The sequence below is a fragment of the Gouania willdenowi genome, chromosome 7, assembly GCF_900634775.1.
Source record: "Gouania willdenowi chromosome 7, fGouWil2.1, whole genome shotgun sequence".
In the NCBI taxonomy this organism is placed as follows: domain Eukaryota; kingdom Metazoa; phylum Chordata; class Actinopteri; order Blenniiformes; family Gobiesocidae; genus Gouania; species Gouania willdenowi.
In genome coordinates, this window is record NC_041050.1 from 12,806,007 (window position 1) to 12,823,367 (window position 17,361).

General features: G+C 39.2%; 1 protein-coding gene across 2 annotated transcripts; it reads right to left on the bottom strand.

Annotated features, from left to right (window-relative positions):
- Nucleotides 1–1,485: 1,485 nt before the first annotated feature.
- Nucleotides 1,486–16,767, bottom strand: LOC114467256 (protein phosphatase 1 regulatory subunit 3A). 2 transcript variants are annotated; one of them, XM_028453424.1, is made up of 5 exons: nucleotides 15,411–16,764; nucleotides 7,297–7,337; nucleotides 6,744–6,817; nucleotides 6,491–6,517; nucleotides 1,486–2,765 (listed from the first exon to the last, which is right to left on the bottom strand). In XM_028453424.1, exons 1-4 carry the CDS (start codon nucleotides 16,277–16,279, stop codon nucleotides 6,491–6,493), a joined length of 1,011 nt encoding a protein of 336 aa, XP_028309225.1. In that variant the 5' UTR covers nucleotides 16,280–16,764; the 3' UTR covers nucleotides 1,486–2,765. The 2 variants fall into 2 exon arrangements, with proteins under 2 accessions (XP_028309225.1, XP_028309224.1); XM_028453423.1 differs by lacking the exon at nucleotides 6,491–6,517 and having other exon boundaries at nucleotides 15,411–16,767.
- Nucleotides 16,768–17,361: the final 594 nt, after the last annotated feature.

Consider the following 17,361-nt stretch of genomic DNA (forward strand, 5'->3'; position numbering starts at 1 on the left):
GTCCCGTCTTTGCAGCTTGCGTTAGAAAGAAAACAGAAGGTGACAAAGACCCAACATTAAACAGGGTATGACAATTTGGTTTTAATGGCAATACACTGCAAAGATTTTCATCACTTCAAACTTGTAAATCAACGACAAGATTTTAAAAGGAAGACGTGTCACAGATAAAGCTTCCTACTGAGGTGGTTGGCAATCTACTCTTGTAACCAAAATATTTTCAGACGCTACACTGTTATTTCAATTTGTGCAGAAACTATTTAGACAAAATGCTAGAATGCTATGAGATGCATTTTGTAAACAAAACTCCAACTGTGAAAGGAAGTCTAATTAGATTCCCTCGATGATGCTACTTCAATGTTTCACTAAAAAAACACAACTCGTGGCAATGTGGTTAGACGACAACGACGACAACAACAACGGTCAACAAAGTGCATTTCTGGCCTGTAGGACTAAGAAAACTAATACACACCATCTATAGATTTAGTGTCATCACATTTGTTGGTTTATAACATAATATTGGATGGTAACAGAACATGTCTTCGAGCATTTTCTGTCATTTTTTTCTGCCAAGAAAAACATTGTGATTACAGTTCAGTTGGAGGAAGTTTGAGCACTTGTGAACATTGATGGAGAATAGCATTAGACTCACATGTTTCTAACTGAGAGGCAGCACTGGTCCTCACATCACCTTAGAAAACATTTAAAAGGCTCGCCTGCAAAGTAGTAGTTTACAGTATAAACAGAGTGGTGGATAGACTTGTCAGTGGATATTAGTGCAGTAAGGGGATAAACCATAGGACAAGCATTTACATTAAACACAATAGACGTGTCTAGCGGTGTGAGAAAAAAAAATCGATTTCACAATATATCATGATTTTTTTGGGTGCCGAATTTAAATCGATTTTTTTTTAATTTATTTTAAAAATCGATTTTTTATTTTATTTTTTTTAATTTAAGATCAGTGCTTAAACTGATACAATAGGATACATATCTTTTTCTGATTTTTGCGCATTGTCAGTAACTCAGGGTGCTTTATCCTTAATGTTCTCACTTACAGTTGTTACAATGCCGTCATTATGTTGTCATGGTTACTTTGAGACTTCTACACAGTCGTTTCAGTGAAAAGAAACTTGTTGCACTTTATTTTATGATAGCAGTGTGTAAAACTGCATTTTCTTTTTTTCAGTGAAAATCTGCTATTTTGAAGCAAATAGTTTTGACTCAATTTTTCCTCTGAATGATTAATATCTTCTGATGAACATATACAGCAACTTGATTTTTCACCTCAATGTTTAATTTTGATATTAACTGGGTAGAATATTGCGATATATCGCAAATAATATCGTATCGTGACCCACGTATCGCGATACATATCGCATTGCAACATCCTTGCCAATGCTCACCCCAAGATGTGTCCCAGTCCCTAGGCAATAAGTGAGTGTCCCAGCATGCCATTTTGGTTTGTTGAGGTCACGATTAGTGACCTTGATGCCGCATTACAACAATAAATAGAGTTTTTTTTTTTTTTTTTTCCCAGCATGCTCGTGTAGAATGCTACTCTGAACTTGCTACATATGAACTAATTCTGCTGTAGTAGTGTTCACCTCTTTTAATTTTATGAATCTAGTCAAGCAGGGAAGCAATAAAAGTGCACATACTGCCATTTTTTTTCTGTGTGCTTGTACAATATGAGTTTGATCAATAAAACACTTAGCTAATGACAAAAAACATTAATTTCATTATGTTAGTGTAATTTTTGCCATCCAATATGGTGGTGTAATATTCATATGATGGGCGAGGTAAGATATACACTTATATTGCACACCTAGTAAGTTTATAGTGTTTTTATTATTATAGTTATTATGTATTTCCTGAACGTGTCATCTTATGTTGTGCTCTTCCAGGTAAATTTCCTCATTCACCTCATTTCTAAGGTATAAAAATAATGTGATTACTTACAATTACAAGCTGCATGAAAAAATAAAAAATGATTTATTTTTTTTAGAGTTTCTTTAAACATGCTACAAAATTGTGTGATGGCTTAAAGAATCACGAAAAGGCACTTAAGTGAATAAAAGAGAAAAATATACTTGGGGCAAAAATCAGAAATGGTGCAAAACTAAACAATTCCGTGATGTAGAGAGAGCACTTCCTATAAAGACACCATACAATTGAAGAACATACAGAGCAACATCGGTCAAAAATGCACAGGCGTACTGCACAACAACACACAAAGGATCTGAGTTTGGTCTTTCCTCAGTGATCCTGTGTCTGCAAAAGGTTTTTTTTTTTTCTTCCCCTCTGTGAACTCACTGACAGATCAGCTTCACTTTCCTCTCTCTGAGTCACCTGAGACTGAGCCACAAAGGAGAAAACAGTCTATCTTTTGCTCATGATGTGCTGCAGGTTTGGTGAAGTCTTGTGTCTGGTTCTTCTACAACATTTAGCTCAAATTAGAAAATTGCACTCAAAAAAAGGGTTGGGCTTAAGAGTAGAACTGGTCGTTTTTCTGTTGACCGTAGATTTGTCGTGATTTCTAATCAGAGTCATCAGATGCAGGCGTGGGACAGTGGGAAGAGGTGATAACTCATTCACTGTGGAGTCTGGGTAAAGACTGATGAACTGGTTTAAAGCACGGTTTCGAAGAGACGTACAAGGAAACGGTTCCCCTGGCAGTGTGAGCGCTGGGTGGGCTGTCAGCAATGGTGGCTCCTGGTTCTGGTTGTGGTTACGTGGGAAAGAGGGACCAGCTTGTGAAGTGAGGTCTGTTCAAATAAAACAGTGAGACAAGGGTGACATGTGGGAGAGGGTGAAAAAAAAAACATACAGACTCCATGCTGACATCTTAACGATTTGGAACTTCAAACAAAACATGAGCCTTATGAGACTGACAAACACTTTCTGTACAGAAATATGTGTCTTAATGCTTGAGCATCGCCTTAACGCATTAGCGTTAAAGTGATGGCCTCAGCCAAAACATGTTGAAGTGAGGTCAATACGTGCAAAGAACTTGAGTAGATGTTAATAACGTGTACCGCAGCTACTGGAGCCAGTGCTCACAGCCCTGGAATTATTATTCACTTCATCTAGAATAACAAGGTTGCTTTAACTTTGTGTAACTGTTTTTATCCTCAAATATAGCCAATGTACAGTTTTTCAATAAATCACCCAGACAGTGAATAGTTTCCCTTTAATCAGCGTGAACTGAATTGAACGTTTTTATTTTGTACTTGAAAAAGAAAAGAGATGTGTCGTTACAGAGTAAGGTTATATCAGGATAGTCCTCATTATATTAAACACACACAAAAACCCACACTTTCATAACAACTCTTACCAAAGCAAGGCACAGATAACACTAAAATTGGACGGAGAATGTATACAGAAGTGGAACTGTTACATGATGTGTTAAATAAATGATATTAAAAGGAAAACATCAAGTTTCTTTACCTATAGACCATTAACCCTGGGATGGACTGGTGAACTGCCCAATGACCATGAACAGGATAAGGAATGTTTAAGGGCTGATCAAAGGGATTTTCAAAGATGATTATACTTTTACTGGGTACTCGCTGACTTGCTGGTAAAGAGAAAAAGTTTATGTTCTTCAGTTAATATCCTAATGCAGGGGTCTGCAACCTGCGGCTCTGGAGCCTCATGTGGCCCTTTGACTCTTTTACAATGGCTCTCTGTCGCTTTAAAAAGATAATTGTTGTGTAATAATGAATTTTTATTTCTTACAGAGGGTATTGATGATTAATGACATTACCCTATATTACAGCTGGTGCTTCATGGCCTCTCAGCCTGCCCTTCCTCCCTCTCACCTGACACACCTGATTCACATCAGTAATAAGGTAGGAGGAGCTGTATAAAGGGCTGAGAGGACCAGAAGGAAGGAGGCACAACATCAGGTCAGCAGCAGACATGTGGGGAGAGTTCTTCTGCTCCTCAATCGACATCTTCGTAAGTTTGTTATTTTAGTTTGGATTGGAGATTTCTGGTAGTCCTGTTTTTCATGTTCCTGTAGTTTTGTAACTTTTTGTAGTTTAGAGAGTGGATGCTGAGTCGACGGCCCTGTATAAGGTTGGCTCAGTGTCCACCCTACTTTTCTTCAGTTTGGCCAGGATCTCCAGTCTCTTTTAAGGCTGGGATACACTGTGCGATTTTTTTTTTTTTTCAATCGTTATACTCAGCTCCAGCTCAAACTGTGAGAGTCAGACGCATAGCCCGAATGTGCGCAGCTCACGATACATGTTCTCACACTGTACGGACCGACACTCTGACTGCTCACACTTACACGACACATTGGGGTCTTGTTTCCGGAAATCCAACGTACAAATTAGAAGAAGAAGAAGAACACTGAAGCGTTGCCATTAAAACAAACGAAGAAGAAAAACCTGGAAGTGGAGAGACGCTTGCAAATCTCAGCAAGAAGAGCTTTAAAAAAGAAAAGACGGTGATGTGATGGACCAGGAGCTGGCTGGACAGACGTGGGCAGTACAGTCCGTCAATTTTACAGCGGTCTTATGGTGTTTGCGCATGCGCAGTTTGAGCGTTTACGGTTAGCCGGTCCGTGGCACTGCTTCAACTGTGAGATACCCTCACGAGGAGCAACTGGATTTCAAACATGTTTGATTTCCTTACGACCTACGATTGCTGATTGGGAGCTGGTCGTGAGGTGTTCATCGCTTCTCGTGACGCCATGTATACTACACGATGCATGACACATGATCTAGCGGAGACTCGCACGATCCCACAAAATAGTAGCACGAGTCGATAATGGGCCAAAAATCGCACAGTGTATGCCTGCCTTTAGTTTGTTGTGTTGCTACTTTTAAGATTTTGTTAAATACTTTGTAAACCTTTCATTGTTGTCCGGCATCATTTATGTAGCACCCCCTTTTGGTATAACATCCTGGAGGTGGTCGTAACACCCTAAAAATAAATCACATTGTGCAATAACTCTGCCACCTTCTTACTTTAACTTCTACACACCATCAACTTTCCTGCACCTGTGGATAGCCTTAGGTTCCCTAGTGAGATAACTAAACTAACAAAAAGACTATTCTGGAAGAAAATAGACTATTTGTGTGGGGAAAGATTTATTTAATTGCATATATGCAATATGCATGCTTGTTATGTTGCAAGCAATTAGCATGTGACATCACATGATCATGTGTTATTAAATTCCAGTTATTTTTTGTAGCCCTTTGAATCCATTAACTCGTAAAATTATTCGATACTATTTTAACTGTATATAATTTTATACACTGTATTGTCTGCAATGAGAAGGTTTTTTTTTTTTTTTTTTGGTTCCGGAAAAACTTTAATCGAGGTGAGATAAGGCAAAATGGCTCCTTTGAGAGTAAAGGTTGCAGACTCCTGTCCGAATGTATCAAATACCATGTATGATCAGTCAGTAGGGATGGGAATTGATAAGAATTTAGCGATTCGATTCCTTACTGGTTCTCTTATGGATTCTATGGGAATTAAATAATACAAATGGATTTGTTTGCTTTAACTCTTTATTATATTATCTTTGTCTCTTGAATTTCCTGCAGGGATATCAGCTCTCTTTTAATCCACCAGGTAAAGATTGTTTTCACTGGCTAATAATATATACAAAAGCGCGATATAAAATTGACACATTTTGGCTACTCACATTTGAGAATATTTACAGTACTCCTTTTGAACTTGATCCAAAACTAATTCAGACATAAAACAAATAATTCTTCTGTAAAAAAAGAACATATTAACCAAAAGTACAGCTGCACTTATTGTTATGTATTCAAACGATAAAGCTTTAGTTTAGCCTTTGTTTACATTTCTATAAATGGACCTTCAGAGACGCCGTCCCTGTTGTTACATGTGACGTCATCAGCCGTGTGTGTGTGAAAGAGCAAACTCAAGACAACGATCAGTACCAGTGTGCCTCTCGTGTCTGATTACTTGTTATGAGGACATAAATTGGCAACGAGGTGTGTGTTCTTGCGGAAGTTTGTTTCTTTAGAAGAAAAGTTTGTGCAAGAAGCAACTTAAGCGAGTGCGCAGAACCCGGAAGTGAGTAGCGTAGCAACTGAGACGCTACAAACACAGTATGGAGGACAGCGCAGCTGCGGGTGGAGGAGGTGGATTCTCCGCGGTGGACAGCAAACAACTACTGTATATGGTGGAAGGAGCTTCACTTGATGCTAGCTGCTAGCATAAACACAATATACAGGACCTACTTCCTTTTACACTTTGTTTAACTTACTGGTGACTGATATTTATCTCACTAAAAGTTCACATTTCACTGTACACGTTAATATGTTATAATGATTAGGCATTAGACATGACAGAGTATGGCACAAATAATTGTCCACAATGAAGACATGAATACTTTACCTCACAAATGAGGACATGTTAAGGTTCATGCAAAACTTGATGAACAAAATAAGAAAGTGACAAAGAAAGTAACACACTCGTGCTACAGCGGTGCGACGCGCGACATTACCTAAGTGTCTGCAGAGGCTTCAATGAGCTGGGAAAAATACAAAGACAGAACCCAGAGATGACGAGATTTCACAACATATATAAATAAATAAACAGGCTTATACACTGTTGCATAAATCCTTTTATGATGGGTTTTTGTTTTGGGCTTCAATTACAAAACAACTCCAATCATAAACTAAACCTTTGCCTTTCAAGGCTTTTTAGTTTCTATAAAACTGTGAAACATTTTTTCAATACTTGGAGTTCAATCTCACCTCTATGTCGATCTCGGGCTGAATGATGACAGGGCACACAGCTCTAGGCCGGACAAGTACAGACTCAAAGGTCTCTGCATGTTTCACACACACACACACACACACACACACACACACACAAAAAAAACAGATATGCTTTCAGAGCCTGATCATTCAAAAAGAACTGTGGACATTTTTGTAGCAAGACATAAAAAACTCAAACGACCCTTTGCAGAAAGCATTAAATGTGAAGAACCCACCTTGGATTACCCCTCAAACCATGCAATTGAAAGGTATTATGAAAAAGGAAGGGTCATTTTTGGAGTCTGGCCAGTGCTTTGAATTATGTTCAGCTGCATTAAAGTGAGAAGTGGTGTTGTTTCATCTGGCACTGGCAAGTCCTTGAACTTCATCGAAGCATAAGACCAAATTCCTTAAGTGTCCTTTAATTGAACCCATCAACTGAGTGCACATTTTAGGACCACTCATAAGTATCAGTTATATTAACGCTACACTCAATCTACTTTTTTTCACAGAAAGAGTAAAACAGTTTAGGAAGCCATTCACTCCGTACCTTTTTCCTTCTCATCGTCTGAATCTGAGGCTGTATTTGTGCTGAAAAAAGGACAAAGAAATGGTTAAAATATGATATAGAACAGTGATTCTCAACTGGTGGGTCGGGACCTGCACTGGGTGAGTCGCCGACAGCTGGTCAAAACCAAATGAATACTTCATTTCTATTGTGTTGGGCTTGTCTTTTATCTTGAAAGAAACTTTTCTTTTGACAAGCATGCTGTGAAATGCATTCTGCACAGGATAATATATAGATTTATATTCAAAAAATTATTATACTGTATATGTGTGTTTCCAACAGCGATTTTTGAAAAACTAACTTTGGTTGGTTGAATTCTGAAAAAAGTGGGTCGCGATTTATTGACCATGGCAAAATATGGGTCCCAGGGAAAGACCAGTTGAGAACCCCTGATTTAGAGAATATTAAAACAAATATCTTCACGATTTACAGTCTTCTGGACACATGGCCACTGAATCCTCTATCAGACACTTTGTGCAGGGATGTTCAAAGAACAAAAATGATATGACAGGCGAGACTATCATACAGGCAACCAGGGTAATCCACTGGAACATGCATTAATTTTCCGCAAACGAGGACAAAGGCAGCTCTTATAGCCACATCTTTTTTTACACTTGCACAGTTTATATTTTCATCTCACACTTTGTGGCACAGAATTCTTATTTTTAATAAACTGACAAATGTGGTCGTTAGGTATCTCTGGAAGAAACAAGGCAACACTTTTTTCTGTTAAATCGAGGCTTTTAGGCGGTACGTTAAAACAGAGGGCACCATCTTTGGATTTTTCTAGTTCATAATTAGTGACAGATTAAAGTGCAGAACTGGTCATCTGTACGTATTGCTTCTTGAACTGTAGTACACATTTTAAACTATTTAGTGTTTGCTTCTTAATCTGAAATGCTAGATTTTACTTGTGAGATTGAGAGATGTTTTCCCGGCTCAAAGGTTGATTTAGCGACAAAAACACACAAACTTGGACAAAAAAAATATTGACACTTAAACATACCTTATAATACAGTGATTCTCAACTAACATTACCTTCAAATAATGAGCAATACACACAAGCCAAACTGAGGGCAATTTGAATACCAATAAATGCAAAAAAAATGACATTTTAATCTAAAATAATACAGTATATCACAGCAGAAAGAAAGAAACCCTTATTGTACCCTCATTGTAAGAGTCCACCTTGTTTTGCTGAAACCATAACAAAAAACTATAAATTAAAGAAGTGCAGTTTTTATTATTAATTCCTGTAAAAAAAATGTACATTTAAAAAAGCGGCAAAAGTATGTAAAATCTACCTATGTTATAAGTTTTGAAAACGTTACTTCTGCTTTCAGAGGTGAGAGAAATAATAAGAACAAAAGGTTTTCATGTTTGTGTCACATTGTGGCTACTACCTGCTGAAAATGAGTCTTTAAACTAAATTTGGCTGCCAAACCAGACATTGAGAACATCTGCTGCAATAGAAATACACAGTATGGAAGATGACAAAGCCCCTTTGTTAGACTCATTATTGTTTATTCTACCACCGTAAAGGCTGGGGTGACCATGTATGTCCAGTTTTATCCAGACTTGACCCTTCACGGGCATCAAGGTCATTTTTTTTCCAATTCATGAAAATGCCCTGGTTTCCCACTGTGCCTAAACGTCACATAAAACACAATGATTCAAATGACCTCAACTGTACCAATATTTGTTCTATTGGAAAGATTTTAACAGTTTCCAAATGCTAAGAATTTGCTTTTGCAGCCAAAATGGTAACATTATTAAAGTGAATTTACAGACACTTAACAATTAAAGGTGGCGCTTTGTTTGACGTGAGCATTGGACTCGGAGCAGAGACAAAAATAAGGTCGAAAATTAGGGTAAGAGGAGTTAATTTCTGGATGAATACACGTCGTTCTGCTTTTCTCTAGTCTTAACTTTGTAATTTATGTGTAAGTGGATGCTTGTAGTGTGTCCAAATGAATATTCAGTTTTCTTTTTGATGAGGTTGTGCTGTGAAATGGCAATATCTTTCTTTATGTACATGGAGAGTGGACAATTCCCTCCTAAGACACAAAGACTATGAGGTGACCATGAGGTCTGTGAAGTCCACGGTTTTCCATCATCTGGTCAACCTCTCATCACCTCACTGTCTCCATAGGCAACAGAGTCAGCATTGGACAGTGTCCCAATTATTTATTCACATATATTGATAATTATTATTGATGAGTCACCACCCTAAACAGTTAATATTTCCAAACTTGCACCACAGACCTGTAGGCTATCCACTGCTGCCATGTACCATGCTGGATTGTTAGCTAGGTCAATCTAGTTTGATCCCTTCCCTACCCACTGAGCAGCGTTGAAACAAAGTTGAAATGACTTGATGGCCTGATGTTGAGAAGACGTCTCTGGCAGGTGCAGAGTGAAAGTTTTTACAATATCTTTTTCGGACGTCGTCCGGATTTCCGAAAACGATGTATTCCAGACATCCCAAAAAGACGAAATAAGAAAGGTGGCCCATGGTGGGTTCCATCCCTTGACCTTATGTTTTCAAGCGCACTTCCTTACCTATTGACAGGTACATTGTCAGTTATTTGAAACGTTAAACAAATTCATTGTCTGAAACACTATGACAAAATACAGCATTAAAATACATTTTAATAACTGTTTGCACTGTAAGAGCATACAATACCATTAATTTTAGGGGTATTGTAATGTTTATATGCAATTTTGACGTTCTTGTTGTGTGTGCGTTTGTTAAATTAACCTGACCCGACGACGTCCGAAAAAGACGTTGACTTGCTCAATGGGAGCTCGACATTAATTATTTCCTAAAAAGATCGCAGAGCATAATAAATGTTAATGAAGTGCACATGGATATATACCTAGTGACTGTGGATAATACTGAATGATGATTTTTAATAAACAGAAGCACATGCACACACGCATGTGTCTGTGACTGTGTGTGGGTTTGCAAGGCTGTTTAAATTTCATGTGAGAAGTGAAATCGCTACAAACGTTGAACGTCATATCAAGGTCCAGATGAGGTCGTGGTCATGACGTTCAGATGCCGACCTATTTTGGATGTCATATAGATGTGCAGTTGTGGTCCAGACCGACCGAAACGTTATGAACGTGAACTGGAGGTCCGTGGACGTCGGATGTTTAGTGGGTAGACAAAGATACGTATATATATATATATATACATGTTACTTAATACACTTGTTGTCCTAATGAGGGGTGATGGTACGGTGGAGCATTAGCCAACTGAGTGCCAATTTTTGTGATTATGAAATGTAAGCACTGCAAATGTCATAGCCTATGTTCGCTAAAAGAGTGTATGTTTAATGCATAAATGTGTTAATCCTAATTACAGGGGGCGGAAAACTACCTTTTAAATAATATATTTTGAGAAACAAGTTACATAAACCTCGTGATACCAGTGGCAGGTGCTCAAAGTCATGATGCAGAAACGTTGACGTTGGAAGGTGCTCAAATGGGTTATTGCAGCAGTGCCAGGAATGCGGAATAGGAAGCCAAATGAATCAAAGGTCAAGGAGTGTAATCAGCATGTGACAAGTTCTACAGAAGCTTTTCTTTCTCCTTACGATACTCTGGGTTCTGTATCAGGGCAGCCAATTTATGGTCAGGTACTCGGGTCTATGCACCAACACTCTGGACAGTTTTGAGACTTTTTTTAATAACAGGACTTTAAGACACAAATCAAACTCATGACCTTCAAGCTGTGAAGCTACAGCAGTCATTGTGGAGTAAAAAGGACAAACTCCTCATTCATGTCCTACTGTCAGAATGACTATTAGGACCCGAAAGGTTACTATTCTGTAATACTTATACCTTGTCAATGTTTCCGTAATAAAAAGGGTGTCTGTCCATCGTGTCTTTATATATTTAAAAAGTAACTAAACCCCCAAACCACTTTTTTTTCTGCTTTAAAACAGAGTGACCCTGTCTGTCACTTGGTACCAGCGACAACTGGTGTACGTTTGCACATGTTTTAATACCCCTAAACCTTTAGAGAATGCACCCCTAAGTATTATCATTTTGTTTATCAGTTATGTTAGACGAATTTGTATTAGGGTAGTAAAACTAACATTTTTAAAAAAGCCAAGGATCATGTGTCCCTCCCTCAGTGATGTTTGCAACTTTGTAAGTTCTCCTGGTGCTAGCCTGGGTTTTATCCAGGTACATGACATCACAAAAAGCTACTTTTAGCAATAGGATGCTTTTTTTTAATATGGCCACTGTACATTATTGTTTAATGTATACATACCGGTAAGTGGGGTCAAGTTTAACATTTTATTTTGTGTTTTATTTTATATTGTGCATTGTTTTCTGCAAAAAAGTTTTTAATTGATTTATTCTTTGAAACGTTAATATCAATTTATGCAATTGCAATGCTTTAATTTTAGTGAGGTTAGTACACATTCATAGCCATAAATGCATTGGTACAAATAATTGGAATAATATTTTATTTTGGTGTTTCAGTTTTGGCCAAAAATGTTCATTTGAGTGCATCCCTACTAATTTATGTTAACACCTGAGAGCCTTGTCTTTCTTTCTCTCATTAATACCTTCCCTTTCACAAACTGCTTTGCATTTACGTCATCAATCAAATCATCAGTTCACTTCAAAGCTGGTAATCAACCTCTGATGGCCGTTCTTCTCCCTCTAATACACTTTACCCCTCTTTTCAATCAGTGACTGACTCCTCTATGTGTCATTCCTACTTCACAACAGCTGCAGCACTCGAGACCCACATGACTTGCACCCCAGTTTATATCTCGCTTTTATGTTCCATCAGACTCACCTCTTACTTTATATTAATGTTAGGATAAATATGGTGAATTTCATGCAGCAGAAAAGTAGGGTCTGCGCGTTATCCTGTATTAATGCCAGATTTAGAAACCAACGTATACCATTGAAATGGCTCTGCCATATCTCTGATAGAAAAGGTCAGAGGTAAACTTTAGTGGAAGGAAAAGTCACAGCTAAAAATGACACCTGCCCTTTGCCTATTTTGATCTCCACATACACTGAATGGCATACGCGGGGGGCAGGGGGGGGCAATGCCCCCCCCAATGATCAAAAGTATTAATTTAAGTTTTCCCAAATTCATTCGAAAAAATAAAATTCTTAATATAATGTGCACAATATTTACATTATGTTAAGTGCCAAAAACACAGTGACTAGGAAAAGATAAAAAATGGCAATATAAAATTCAAAGGTTTACCAAATAAAACCAAGTAAAAAAGTTTTAAAGGACCAGCAGCCGATGACATTTGACCCTCCTGCTTCCCGTAGCAGCTCATAGCTTTGTATGTTTACAACATGGCGGACACCGCGGGTGATCTGTAGACTCATAAGTCTGAGAAAGCAAGTGGCTGGAACAGAACGAGCAAACCCTACGCTCAGTGCGCACTTGTCTGGATATAAAGCGGTGGATTGAGCGGTTGATGTGATAATCTACTCGCCCGCCTCGCCGTGGCAAAATCGACATCCACCGGCCACGGAAGCACATAGACAATGAGCAAAAGTGGAGTTACTGTGTCAGAGGCTTTAAATGCCATAATCTACGTTGTTGGACTTTTAAATGCTTTTAATCCATATGGATCCTTTTATTCTCTCCTACTTGTAGTTTAACTTAGTGATTTACAACTGACAGCAAGTCTCTCCCTCCATGTTAAAGTGTATCTCCCATATTAAGCACATGTATCGAGTGTTGTATGATACATCATGTAGAACATCATAAATAATAACACTGCTTGATTTGAGCAACTTTACTCTCTCATTCTTTAAGTTACAGTGGGTGCTGAACATTTCAAGCAGCATTTTGGATTTATTTTGGCAGGTCCATAATACAGCTTTCAAAACGCATGTTACAAAAACGAAAAATAATAATAACCAAAACTGTTAGATTGGTACATTTGTTTTCATTCCTTATTTGTGAAGCGAAACTCGAGACGTTCTATACATTTCATTTTTTTTTTTTTTTTTGTTGCCTCTTTTTTTGCCTCAGGTTCTTCTCTCGCTGTCTGCACAGCTAGCCTGACTTTTAAGGCAGCTGTGGTTGAGAATGTAGAACAGGCCTGCTGTCCATTAATTACATGGCTCTTGTTTCAGTCACTGTTCATTAATCCTAGCTGCCCATAAGTCGAAGCGTATTTGGGTGAAATCACAGACCCACTGGTTCCCTTTAATGTGTACAATGCTCGCTGCTTTACATCTTACACAGCAGTGTCGTCACCACTGCTGCTTCAGTATTGTTTAACAATAAAGGGCCGTAATCTAAAGTGTTGTTAACGTATATTGCTTTGAGTATGTAGCGCTCATTGTTGTTGAACATTGCTTGAGAGGGGACTGTTTTGCACAACTTGTGACATCCCAAGTATCCCACATGTTGCAGGAGTTTCCCCACAAATCAATAGAGTCTCCCATCCCAGATGATATAGACCCTTTGATTGTTTGTAAACATTGTGACAATGGGGAGCGATGCAGCAACGTGGCGGCCATCTTACCTCAGACAGCTGGCCCCGCACATTACATCGACGCTAAAGGTCAATGTACTATTTAAATAACACTAATTTGCTCAATTTTCAACCAATTTTCCAACAGCAAGCGGCAATTTCAACATGTACAAGCATCCTATGTCATACCTATGAGGGTTGTAATAAGGCAAACTGTTTGTAAATCCGTCATTATTTCATCGAGTTAAGGGTATTTTTGTTTACGCTGATCACTGACCTTCCAACAGCTACCGTAGAGTGCGTCAGAATGTCAGATCGTCAGTTGTCTGAGGTAAGATGGCCGCCGTTGAGCTACGCTGGCGAATCCCGCTTGCGTCACAGTCTTTATACATATCTATGCTTTTGCCAGCGGCGTTTCCTGTTCTTGCCTCCAGTCACGTCACAGACAATATTGCCCAAAAAAATGCAGTTTGATAAATAATTACGCTTTTATTTGGCTTTAACTCTGGGCAAACTTACATACTTACTTTGAGTATTATCTTTTAGATCCAATAGGGACATGAAAATAAAAAAATAACACAATAAAATATTTTTTTATATATATTTTAAGTGTAAAAAGTGCCACTCTACAAAACGAACACAAAAACAGAGACTGACAATTCATACCAATCTAAAATTAAAACCAAATCATGGCATCATGACATTCATCAAAAAAAAAAAAAAAAAAAAATCCTATCTGTGCAATGCACTTTGCATAACAGGTTGTTTTTTTAAACCATCAAACTTAGCAACTTAGCAAATATGAGCATTTTGACATAACCTGCAGCAATCGCAACGTTAGGATATGGACTTTATCTTCTATGAAAATATTTCAGACATATTTAGCAATGATGGAAAGGTAAGCTTCACCAACAACACCCATAACCCCCAACCCTTTGCAATATCACGATACCACTCGTACCATCGATGATATAATTGTGACGTTTTCATATCGCGATATCCTGTTGTGCAATATATCGTCCCCCCGTTAGTTATGTATATTAAAACATGCTTGGTTCCAAAGAAATTGTACTTTTACAGGGTTGCTCATATAGTGACACAGATTCTAAGCTAAATTGTTGAGAGTTTGGTTTCACCCAGGTCAAAGTCTACTCTGTACATTGTCTTTTTTCTGCACAGCATAGACTAGTGACCTGTATATCAGTGCCTTACATCAAGAGTTTTCAGAAAACCTGGTTATATAAGAGCAGACACTATAGGGAGAAAAAGACAGAGTGTGAGGTGGCCTAAAACTGCAGATAGGAGAGAATGGGAAACAGTTATGGGACACAAACTCAGGCTTGATCACCCTGTAGCTGGCCACCTTTGATGAGGGTGCCCAGCGTTTAAAAGGCCGAAACACCCCCTGATTCAAAGGAAGACTACTGATGACGTGTTTTAATTATACTTCCCATATCTGAGACACAGCTCCCACGCCACTCTCAAATAGCAAACTTTATGTGACTAATATATTTTACACAAAGGAGGGTTTAACATCATGTCCTATGCTTAATGACACTGTAAATAATATTTTGATTTGATTCTCTGTATAACATGTGTATTGTGTGAGGAGTGTACCTGTAAACTTTTGGGGGCTTTAGGATGCTCCTTAGGTGCTGTGTGTCCACGTGTGTCTTAGCTGTAATGTCTTCATAGGACAGGAGCAGAGTTACCGCGTAATTCATGGATGAATTGTTGGCCCAGAAGTCCCCATCCGAGGTTTCATAGCGAACCACAAACTCAATGCGTGAGCCGTGAGTAATGTAAGGAGGGGTGAAGGACAACTTGAAAGAGAACTGGTCGGTTGTCCCATCGTGGGAGCCTACGACGTACTCAGCGGGGTAGTCGTAGTAGGTGGCCCAGCCATCAAAGGTCGATCTGATGTAAACGGATTTATGGAAAGAGACGTTCAGGACCCGGATCACCCCACTGATCGCCAGGGGCTCGTCACTAACCGGACATATCTGCTCCACTTCCACTTTGTGATCGCGCACCGCCCGCAGCAGGGCATCGGGGGAGGGCGCACTGAACTCCGTGTGCACCTGATAGATGGGCTCCTGCTCCAGTCTACGGTACTTTGCCTCCTCTGCTTCCCACTTTGCGCTGGCCTCTTCATCGTCCGAGTCAAAAGCAACAAATTCCTTCACATCCACCAGGTCTCCACCGATGGTGTCCGCAAATGACAGTTTTTTCCGGCCGGACAGCGCCTGGTGAATGCGCAAGTACTCCGCGGTCTCATCGCTGATGGACTGACCTCTCCTCCTGGGTATGGGGGAGCACCGTGGGATGAGGCGCACCGCCGTGTCATCATCCTCCTCTTCATCATCATCATCATTGTTACAGTTTCCCTCATCATCATCCTTTGACCTGCCTTCACCGTCCCCTGATTTGTTGGTCTTGATCGCACGGAACAAACTGCCTTGACTCGGGATGGTTAGAAATGACATGTTGGCAGGAAACGAGCACTAACTAACTAACGCACTGTCATGGTTTACGTGCAGCTCCGTCCGTCTGCGTTACGCGCGCCTATCAGCCCGTGTGCGGCGTTAAATGTCACACATGGAGCTGTCTACCCCTGTGATATTTGCACCCCCTCGTTAACATGACTTTACGCAGCGCAGTACAGCTGCTATAGGCGGAAATCGCGCAGCAGCAGCAGCGTCTAATTATAGCTTTGACCTGCTGGGTCGTCCATGCTCCACATGCGTGTGGAACTTGGTATCATCCAGTCACTCCCCCTTTGGTCGACATGGTTCGGGCTGGGCAGCCTAAATGGCCCCTGTATGGTTTAGAAAAAGAAACAGAAAGACGAAAAACTAGTTGCTATTTTAATTCAAGACATTTATCTTTATCAGGGTCGAGAATGGATAAACAAAACTCTAAATAAAAAAAACAGTTATTTTCTTTTTTTTGTTTCTAAAATCGAAACACGGAAATGTTTGAAGATATAAACAAAAGTGCCCGTTTTTCATTATGGCGCTACCGGAAGTGACCTTTTTCAAAGTAAGAGCGCCTATGTGGACGGTGCTGTGTTTGTGCTCAAACATTATTTATATCTGTGGTTTCTCCCCCAGGCTATAATGTCTTTTGAACTCTGAGGTATTTTTTGTCACGGCAAAAAAAAAAAAAGGCTTGACATCTGCAGAAATATGTGCATGCATATCATATCAAAGTGGGAGTGGAAGAGGTTTTCATGCAATCATGTCGTCTTCCCTGACAGTGTAATTTTTTCTAGTGCTTTAAGTGAGGGACAAAAAAAAGTCCACTTAATGATCAGCTGCCAGCCTACCATGCAAATATGGGACACAGACATGGGTGATATATAAATGTATCTATTCTATATCTATAGTTTTATGGCACATAAATTACAATGAACAAAATAACAAAGGTGCACGATCATGGTTAAGAGGACTTGCAACCTATCCCAGCCTAAGTCGCAGCTACACAGGCCCATATCATCCTTGTTCTGGTCCTAAGCTGATGTAAGGATAATTTACCCCCGGAAATGCAGAGGGTTGTGTAAGAAAGG

Coding starts and splice junctions, on each gene's coding strand:
- LOC114467256 (XM_028453423.1), bottom strand. CDS start 16,279: ATGTCATTTCTAACCATCCCGAGTCAAGGCAGTTTGTTCCGTGCGATC. Junction 7,338..15,410: donor AAGCCCCCAAAAGTTTACAG/GTACACTCCTCA, acceptor TCCTTTTTTCAG/CACAAATACAGCCTCAGATT. Junction 2,766..6,743: donor AGCCCGAGATCGACATAGAG/GTGAGATTGAAC, acceptor TTATTTGAACAG/ACCTCACTTCACAAGCTGGT.